General features: G+C 33.3%; 1 protein-coding gene across 1 annotated transcript; it reads left to right on the top strand.

The window, feature by feature from the left end:
* Nucleotides 1-6,029: 6,029 nt before the first annotated feature.
* On the top strand, nt 6,030-9,165 carry LOC109339612 (probable E3 ubiquitin-protein ligase LOG2). The gene is made up of 3 exons (XM_019577076.1): nt 6,030-6,591; nt 7,785-8,280; nt 8,709-9,165. The coding sequence occupies exons 1-3, from the start codon at nt 6,164-6,166 to the stop codon at nt 8,835-8,837; spliced, it is 1,053 nt and encodes a 350-aa protein (XP_019432621.1). The 5' UTR covers nt 6,030-6,163; the 3' UTR covers nt 8,838-9,165.
* Nucleotides 9,166-11,109: the final 1,944 nt, after the last annotated feature.

The raw sequence follows: 11,109 nt of genomic DNA on the forward strand, positions 1-11,109 counted from the left end.
GTTTCAAAAAGGAGAGGACGGAAACTCAAATAACGCTCAGAGTAAACGATTATACAAAGTGAGTAATCGGTTACTCACCACAAAATAATTCCCATATTTCAAATAGATGTCTTAGGTAATCGATTATGCAAGAAGGTAACCGGTTACTGAAGCTTCTTGCTCAATGTTGTAATCAAATACTCTCCAAAGTAATCGGTTACTCTCCAAAGTAATCGGTTACTGAATCCATAATTTGAATTTTCAGACATACCTAATGCCTGGTAATCAGTTACTCATCACATGTAATCGATTACATACCCAAGAATTTGAAAATTTTGAAAAGATTTAAGCAATTTTAAATATAAGTAGGCATATTATAAGCATAATGAAGCAAACATATAATCATGAATAAGCATTTAAGATAAGTAAGTTTCATCAAGTATGCTTAATTCACGTCTAATTTTATAGAAAGGTTCTTTTGCCAGGGGTTTAGAGAATATATCTGCTAGTTGGTCTTGAGTATCTACAAATTCTACATATACAATTTTCTTTTGAACATGGTCCCTAAGGAAATGATGTCTTATATCTATATGTTTGGTTCTAGAATGCATTACTGGATTCTTTGTGATATTTATAGCACTAGTATTATCACATTTTAGGGGTATGCAACCTAAGTCCAAGCCATAATCTCACAATTGTTGTTTAAGCAACAACACTTGGGCACAACAACTACCTGCTGCTATGTATTATGCCTCAGTAGTACTTAGAGAAACACATGCTTGTTTCTTGCATGACCATGAGACCAATGCATTACCTAATATATGACAAGTACCACTTGTACTTTTTCTCTCAGTTTTGCATCCATCAAAATCTGCATCTGAATATCCAACCAAATCATATATACTTCCTTTTGCAACCAGTTGTGCCTTTTATATATTTAATGATTCTTTTGATATCAAATAAATGTGACTCTTTTGGTTTAGATTGATATCGAGCGCACAAGTAGACACTAAACATTATGTCAGGTCTACTTGCAGTTAAATAAAGTAGGGAACTGATCATACATCGATACTTTGATATCAATGCATTTTCTAGCTTCATCTGTATCAATGTATGTGCCAGAACCCATAGGTGTGGCAATTGGCCTGTAGTAATTCATTTCAAATCTTTTCAGCAAGTCTCTATATTATTTGGGTTGACTCACAAAAATGTCATCATTGAGGTTTTTGATTTGTAATCCAAGTAAGTAATTTAGCTTCCCCATCATAGACATTTCAAACTCCATTTGCATCATTTTGCCAAAATCACTACACAAGGTTTCAATAGTAGAACCAAAGACAATATCATCTACATATATTTGAACAAAAAGAGTATGATAATTTATTTTCTTAATAAATAGTATAGTGCCGACCTTTCCTTTTGTAAAACCTTTTTCAATAAGAAAGTTTGTTAGAAGATCGTACCAAGCACGCGGAGCTTGCTTTAAGCCACAGAGAGCTTTCTTTAGTTTATAGACATGAGAATGATGTTTGTAGTCTTCAAAACCTGGAGATTGTTCTACAAACACTTCCATTTGTATATAACTGTTAAGAAATGCACTCTTTACGTCCATTTGATCTAACTGAAAATTTAAAGAGCATGCATATGCAAGTAGCAACCGAATAGCCTCAAGTCTAGCGACAAGAGCGAAGGTCTCATCAAAATCTATTCCTTCTTCCTGGTTGTATCCTTGTGCTACCAGTCTAGCTTTATTTCTAACAATAATTCTATTTTCATCTGATTTATTACGGAATACCCAACAAGTTCCTATAACATACTTATTATCTGGTCTAGGAACAAGTTCCCAAACTTCATTTCTTTAAAATTGGTTCAATTCTTCTTGCATAGCAAGAATCTAGTGTTCATCCTCGATTGCTTCATCAATCTTAGAAGGTTCTATTTGAGAAACGAAAGTCATGTTTAAACAAGCATCATTTAGCTTTAAACGAGTAGTGACACCCTTACTTATGTCGCCAATGATGTTGTCAATACGATGGTCTCGATGAGTTCTCCATTCTTCGGGTAAATTAGAACGAATAGGATCTTCTTGAGAAGATAGAATATTATCCATTTTCAAGTGCTTAGTATTGGTTGTTTTATTGGTAAAAGAACCCTCTTTTGAAGGGGAACTTAGCAAGTCCTCTTCATTAAGAGTTAGTTCATCCTTTATTATAGGATTGGTTTCATCAAAAGATACATGAACAAATTCTTCCATGGCTAAAGTTCTTTTATTGAAAATTCTATATGCTTTACTCGTAAGAGAGTAGCCTAGGAAGAGTCATTCATCAGCTTTTGCATCAAACTTGCCAAAATTATCTTTACCATTATTTAAGACAAAACATTTACAACCAAATACATGCAAATGAGAAATGTTTGGTTTTATACCTTTAAAGAGTTCATATAGGGTTTTCTTGAAAATTGGTCTTATAAGAACTCTGTTTGAAACATAGAAAGTCGTACTAACTGCACCAGCCCAAAATTATTTTGGGAGATTAGTTTCATTCAATATTGTACGAGCAAGTTCTTCTAAGGACCGATTCTTTCTCTCTACAAGACCATTTTGTTGTGGTCTTTAACATACTTCATTTTGGGTAAACCGACAACTAAATCTTTCTTAATTAGTTTATTCAAATGATCCATATGAATATGAGCAATTCTCCTATGCCAAAGTCATGCATCATTATTATTATTAGCACATTTTATTGGTAAAGAAGAATCTATGTCAATCATATAAATATTATTTATTCTCTTACCAATTATTTCAGAGTTATTAGAATCCTTACTTTCGATGATGCATTTATCCGGGTAGAATGTCACATGAAATCCTTTGTCGCATAGTTGACTTGTGCTCAACAAGTTGTGTTTGAGTCCTTCGACATATAATACTCCTTCTATAGTCATTGAAGGTGGATTATCGATTCTACCAACTCCAAGTATTTTTCTTTTGTAGTTATCACCATATGTGACATAGCCTTTGTCTCTTGGAGTAAGGACAGAGAACTTATCTTTGTCGTCTGTTATGTGCTTTGAGTAGCCGTTTTCCAAGTATCATAAATTGTAAGCGGCTCTCAAATTTTACTGCAAAATATGTTAAGTAATATTAGGTACCCAATTTTCTTCGGGTCCTACATGGTTAGCATTTTTCTCAACCCATCTATAATGACCTAAGGGCAAACCATGTTTTCTAATCATGCAAGTGTTTGATGTATGCCCATGATTTTTACAATAAGTGTATATGGGATGATGTTTATGTATCCTAGATTTATTATTCTTAAAAGCATGGATACTTTGTTTTTGAAAGTTTATCTTTGTTGAGACATTCTGATTATTAGAATTTTGGTTTTTAGAATAGTCAAGATCTCTTCAGTATGTAGAATGTCTCTGAAATTTGATAATCTTGTCTAGATCTTTGCTACTCTTGTTTACCTTATTTAGTTCATGACTTAACATTGAAATTTTCTTTTCAAGAGTAATGCAGTTTTAACATGAAGATGGTGATGGTTTATTTCTGAATGCTTCTAACTCAGTTTTTTGTTTTAAAAATAGTTTGGTGAGTTTGACGTATTCATCATGTAAATCATTAAATGTATGTTGCAATTCAGAATAAGAAAATAGGTTAGATTCATTTACCTCTTCATCATCAAAGTGATGAGATGCCATGAGAGAGAGATGTGCTTGTTCATTATTTTCTAGTTCAGAGGCGGAACTGGTATCAGTATCTTCCCAAGCTATGTAAGCTCTTCATCTAGTCTTCATTTCATTCTTACTCTTACTCTATTATATACAAATAGTAGTAATGCTCAAAAGTATTTTAAAAGAAAATTGAAAACCATAAGTATAAATGAAAAATAATTCAAAATATTGTGTAATATGTTACTGGAACTAAGTAACAGGTTACTATGACTAAGTAACAGGTTACCAGAACTAAGTAACAGATTACATGAGTGAGAAACAAGTTATCCAACAAAAATTGATCAGGGTAATTGATTATACCTTTTGAGTAACCGATTACACAATACGGTAAACAATTATTATGTGGGGCAGAACATTTGTGTAATTGATTACAACCTATGAGTAATCGATTACATCCTGTGAAAATCAATTGCTCAGTTGGATAGACTGTTTGAGTAATCGATTACATCGATTACATCGATTAGGTAATCGATTGCTGAGAGTTGTTGCACTAGTTTTCAGATTTAAACTACACAGCTTTCACCCCAAACGAAATGGTTTCATTCCAATCGAATCCTACCTTTTCATAGAGGTGTTATGGCTTATTGGAAAGCCTATTTAAAGGCATTGAAACTCATAATTCACAACATACAACGCATATACATAATCTATTTTTTTCTGAAATACTTTCTCTGCACTTTTTGCAACTTGTTCTAAACTTTGAGAACATATTTTGTGAAGTTGCCTTAAGTGTGGTTTTTCAAAGTCATTCAAACCTTTTGAGCATTATTACTAATGTGTATAAAGAGTATTAGATTGCAAGAGTTCATAGTTTCAAATATTGTAAAGGCAATCATTGCCATAGTTAAAGTTTTCTTCGAGTTACTGAAGTATTTGTCACAAGGGTGTGATAAGAAAAGAGATAGAGTCACTTGGAAAGGTTGTTTTCCAAAGAGTGATATAGGTATTAGAGAGTGAGTAAGGTACAAAGAAATCTTGGGGTGAGAATTTGTAAGTATTGGATGTAGTCTTCGGTGGACAAGAAGGTGAACTAGTATAAAATCTCTAGGTACTCCCTTATCCCTTAACTCCTTAAATTTACTTGACATTTTCTGCATAACTTTTCCGCTGCTATTAACTCTTGAATTTTGCAGAAAAATCTGTCATATTTTTTAAACAACTAATTCCCCCCCCCCCCCCCATCTTAGTTGTCATCTCTGTCTTACACAAAATTACCAATTTCATCAAACTTTTCCACCTCAAATTTGACACCTAGGTTAATCATATGATACCAATTGTTAGTGCAGCAGAAGCAATTGTTTCGCATTGTTGGCCCAAACAATCAAATAAAGGTCATATAATAAATAGAAGAGAATAAGACAAGAGATTTTAGTAACGATGTTCGGTCAATTTTGCCTACATCTCTAAGAGCGCTAAATGGCTACCAAAATATTATTAGAGAATATGGATTACAAGCCCTACCACACTCATAGGCTATTTGGTGTTTCTATCTAGTGAACATTATAACTAAAGACTTGAGTCCAATATATAACATTGATTACTCTACTCTATTTCAATACAATAATTTGAAGCATCCACAACAAGAATATCTTACTTTATACTCCCCTCAATCCTTTTTATACGAACCCTTTGTATTATTTCATGACAATTAAAGAATAAAATAATATGATTATTTTAATTTAATATGCCAAATTTAAGTGTATTTTTATTGAGTACAATTCCTAATTGGTGAAAATTTAATCAAGTACTTAGAAATCTGAAATAATATCCTTTAAAAATATAAAATCTATTTCTTAACAAAATCCGACACAAAGGACACATGTATTACGGAGATAGGATGCAAAAGCCAACAGTAGATGAATACAAGGCAATCTAGATTCTTTGTTTCTGGATTTTATACCATAATTTCTGCTTGGAAAATAATTAATTATCTTATCATTATTCAACTTTTTAATATTTTACATTAGAAAAAAGACAAACCAAATGGGAAAGTAAAGTAGGTCACTTTAGCATAGAACCTGACATGAATGGGTGCTTCTCTTGCTGGGTGGAGTGGAGATTTACTCAATCCCATTACACCCTCCATTCAAATAATCTCTTTGACCTATCTAATATACATCATTAATTAATTTATCTAATGTTTATATACTTTTTAGTATAAAAATTGATACACAATCACCCATTATAGTTCATTTATGTTACTTTTAAGAATCACACTATAAATGGTAATTAATGGAAGAATGATGTATAAAACTTATACGGACATACATTCTTTTCTCTTTGAGAATGCTCTAATCATTCACTCTTCTGTTATATGTTAATCTTTTTCTCATAAAACCTCCAAACAAAGCCAAACCCTGCCCTTCTTAGTTTCACTTGTTCTTAAGCTAAATCATATTAATAACTCAGAAAATAAGAAAATAAAAATATTTTCAGGCTGATAATTTTCTCAATGGGCAACGTAGGAAGTAGCGGGATTAACAACCGTCGCAGATCTAGCGGCAGCGACAGTGGCCAACGGATTCATCCGCCTCCTCCTCAACCGGAAATCACAGCCAACCGGTTCATTTACCAGGAAGCTGCTACCACTCCGTATCAGACCTACCCTGGCTACTATCCTCCACCGTCGCCAACTATGCCCTTGCCGACTGCGTATAACCACCACCACCACCGTCCAATGTTGGACCCAATGTGGGGACTCTATCCACAACCGCAGCTGCAACCGCCGCCGCCTCCAATGCCCTATGTGGAGCACCAGAAAGCGGTTACGATAAAGAATGCTGTTAACATCAAGAAGGAGACTCTGAGAATTGAGCCTGATGAGGACAATCCTGGAAATTTCCTTCTGTCGTTTACATTTGATGCCACCATTGATGGAAGGTAACTTTGTTTGCCCTTATTTGATGATGATAATAGTTATTAAGATATTTATGTGTAGTTGTGTACTAACTACTAACATATTTATTAGCTCATCAATGAAACTATAAACAATACTTAATAGATGGGTAATTTGTGTAGTTTTACTATATATTTCAGCGAGAGTAGGTGTAATTTACTCATGAATTTGTAAGAAGTCTCCAATGCGAAATAGTTTTTTTGTATAATCAAGGGTATCCCCTCACCATATGGTTAAGAAACTAATTCCTTTTGGTTCGTGACTGCTCCTCCCAACAATCCAACTTTTACTCACAAGAGTCGAACCTTTAGCCTTTTGGCCTATCTAGGGATCTAATGAGGTCTTGCACCACTAGACCAACGCCTTGTTGGTAATGCAAAATTGTTTGTGTTACTACTTATTGGCATAACATGTTGCTCTAGCTAGCATAGAAGGTATTAAGGAGGTGTGTGATGTAATCATCTGCAAGTTTATTATACATTAATGGCAAGCATGATGGTGGAGTAAATAGTTGCCAATGTTGTCTTTGCTTTAGTATGTTTGAAAGCTGAAATTCTTTTTGCCTGAACAATGGCATATAGACCATTTAGTGTTCTTGTATACTTATGATGAAATCTGTGGTTACTGTCAAATCAGTGATCTTGGAGTGAATGTTATTTGTGTCAGTTTAACTGAGTTTTGTTTCAAGTAACACACTGGTCAAGACTGAAAGGAGACATCGCTAGCTCCAACCTCTACAATGAAAAGTTGCTATGTTATAGAGGATTATGTGTAGTGAAAGGGCTTAAGGAGGTTGCTATGACAGTCACATTGTTGGATATTCTGGTCCCTTCTTGGTTTAGAAGGATGAATGTGTAAAATTACACTCATAATCATATTTATGTTTGAAATTTTTTCCATGTTCTAGGATTGTTAACATTTAGTGTCCGACCTTAGTAATTTTGTGCATCATTAATTATGCCTCTTATGTGCTTGTTCCTCTTATCTAGGAAAACCCACATTTTTTAATGTAGAATGCCACTAGAGGCAAAAATGCCATTTTTGTGGGTTTAGATTATGTATTTGGTACTTATTGCTGTTAAAGGCTAAAATGCCATTTTTGTCTGTTTTCACTTTGTACTGTAGTTCTTTGTTTATTTTATCTGAAGGTTTTGCTTCCTTTTTACATTCATAATAGCATCACCATACTTTTCTTTGCGAAAGAAGGTGAAAGTTGCATCCTTACATCAATGAAGGAAAACACTCTTCCACCTGTGACCGTAAATTTCCAGCAAGGTCTTGGCCAGAAGTTTAGACAGCCTAATGGAACTGGTATTGACTTTTCGATATTTGAAGAATCCGAGTTGCTGAAAGTGGATGACATGGATGTATATCCTCTAGCCGTTAAGGCAAGTGCATCCTCTGGCGATCATGATGGATCAAATGAAACTCCATTACCCAGTAACACAAATTCTCAGATAACTCAAGCAGTGTTTGAGAAGAAGACAAGTGAATTTTGGGTGAAGGTTGTTAAGCAGATATTGTGGGTGAATGGAATGAGGTATGAGCTGCAAGAGATATATGGTATTGGAAATTCAATGGAGAATGACTTGGATGGGAATGACCCAGGAAAAGAGTGCGTTATCTGCTTGTCAGAGCCTTGCGACACAACTGTCCTTCCCTGCCGCCACATGGTATTTACCGTTACCCTTTTTCGAATTAATTTATTTGGTTGGTTGATTGAATGATGCTGACTATTATCAATATTACGAGTATTTATATACAGTAAAGCATAAAATAATATCCATAATTGTTGCTGTTATATTTTGGCAACTATCAGAATTTTTGTCATTGTCTATCCTCTTTATTTCAATCCTTCAATTATTCTCCCTGGCCAGTGTTAGCAAACTGATTAGTAGTTGCTCAACTTTAATTGTTGAAAACAGGGTGTTAAGTTGCACTCAGTAAACTGTAAACCACAATTGAAGTCATAATATGTTTTGGTCGTCTCTGCATTTGCATCATGACCGTAACTAACTTTAAAAACCTTGGTTGAAAACTATGTAATCAGTCGTCGAGTCTTTCTTGATATACTTTGGCTGGATTTGTTTCGTCGTTACAGTGCATGTGTAGCGGATGTGCAAAGGTTTTGAGGTTGCAAACAAATAGATGTCCAATCTGCAGACAACCAGTTGAGAGGCTTTTGGAGATCAAAGTCGGTCCGAGTCTGAGAAGTGAAGATAAGTGTTAGTGACTCAAACTTCCTGTACAGTCCAATTGTTGTACTTAAACTATTCCCTTACCATTTCGGGTTTTTCCCATGACCCAAAAAAGTGGATAATGGAATTTATGTATGACATGTGGTTTGACATGGAGGTATTGCACCTTACATGCACAATGCAATGCCTCCATCATGTTTGTTTTGTTTTGCGTCTAATGTCTATATTGGCGTCCCATCTAAATATAGTCAAACACATTACTCACCTTCTTTTGGGAGGACATCTTTTTGCTTCTCCTTTGTAATTGCATGTTTTGTAATCTTTCATGAAGGATTGATATTTGTGGATAGACTTTCGTCATTTCTGTTACACTGCTTCTTAAGAGGATGAGGAAACATAAGTTTAGGTTGCCTTTACGGGAATGTGTTATTGTGTCTCTTCTGTTCTACTAGTAAGTTGCCTGAGAGTTACAAGGTGGTCAAATGGTTAAGACATAGGGGTTAAGGAATGAAGTGGTAAGTAGGTCGAAGGTTCGAGTCTCACCCATTGTACATACTAACATTTACCTATAAAAAAATATTAGCAGTTTGCCTTCTTCAGATATCTCTTCTAGCCTTCTTATTTTCATTTTGGCACAGTAATGGAAAGTTGGAAGCTTTTATTTCGCTTTCTCAACACTTTCCACAAATTTTGGCTAAAGATATTTTGTTACCAGAACATTTCTAACTTCAGTCTATTTTCTGTCTGTATTTGGGGAGGAGGGAGAGTGTCTCCTCTATCATTGTCTACTTATCAATGACGATGAAGAAAATTTGTTGGGTCAAATGATAATTTATATATTAAAATATAGTCATGATTATAAATTGGGGAAGTGCGTTATTAATACAATTATTTTGCTTCTAAAAAGAGTTAGTATAAGTTATTGATGTCTCATATTTCTACAGTAATGAATAACCTTCCCATTGTACTTCTCTTCCCAATATGTCATAATTAGAATTGGGCAATTAGAGCTGCCTTATCTCTGCTCACCCAATGCTTACCTAAATTAGGGGTGGATAAGATTGGTTCTAGTGCAATAATACATATGGAAAACAAAAAAAATTAAGGTGGATATAAACATACCTATTTTAAAAAAGGGCAGAAAATATCATGATCTGCCCGCTCTAAATATGGGGAGGTCGCCCTAAATAAAACTAAAAAGAATATATATAAGAATTCATATACACTTCTTACAAAATAAATATATTACATAATTTGCATACATATATGCAAATGTATTTATAATAATAAAAAATCATACAAATGAAATAATACTTCCAAAATATAAATGCATATTTATAATACAAAATATGTATAGTACATAAATTACTTACAAAATACAAAAAAAATTAGTAAATATGTTATATAATATACAAAATACAAATACATATATATAATAACAACGTAAGGAGATACCGTTGGTAGTATCAAAATAATATAATAACAAAGTGTTAATATTTTCTTACATATGATATACAAATGCATATATAACAAATGAAACACATTTTCTCACATTTGACAAAATATTTATATGTTAGCATATTTTATGTTAAGTACTTTCTCTATAAAGCTTGTGAGCCATCCATTTTGCCCGTTTGGAATGCTCGTGGGCGAATAGAGCATGTTGGATGAGCATTTTAGGACAAGTAAACACATTTTTCATGTTTTGTTCGCCCAATAAATTTGGGTAGACCTTATAAGCTTTACACAAATTGTCAATGATAATCAAAATAAGACTATTTGGTAAATACTTTAATTAAGTTGAGCCAAACCCTCGAGGCTTGGGCAAATCATATGTCAAATATTACCTTTGTAATTAAGTATCTTTTTTAGGAAAATAAAAGTTTTTTTTTTCCTATTTTCCTGTCTTTGTAGAAAACCTATGCAATCGATGATTGTTTTTAAAAATTTATCCCTACCTAATTAATAAGATGAATGTTGAAATGAATTACTACATTTATTATAGAGATAAAAGATAAATTAATAAAATATTAGATAAATTTAATAGAAATAAAGATAATAACAAGATAGGAATATGCGTAACATATTATTAAAATAAATAGATCATCAATAGAATCGAGCTTGAATCAGTTCAACTCGTTAAGGATTGACTCAAGTTGAATTTTGATCAAAATTGAACGCAATCTATTTTTTCAGTTCAATATCGGCTCAATAAAAGTATAATAACTTTTGAGTGAATTAACAAGCTCAAGTTTATATTATCCGTCAGCTCAAATGATGATCATTGATATATATATATATATA

The sequence above is a fragment of the Lupinus angustifolius genome, unplaced genomic scaffold (assembly GCF_001865875.1).
Source record: "Lupinus angustifolius cultivar Tanjil unplaced genomic scaffold, LupAngTanjil_v1.0 Scaffold_83_7, whole genome shotgun sequence".
Classification (NCBI taxonomy): domain Eukaryota; kingdom Viridiplantae; phylum Streptophyta; class Magnoliopsida; order Fabales; family Fabaceae; genus Lupinus; species Lupinus angustifolius.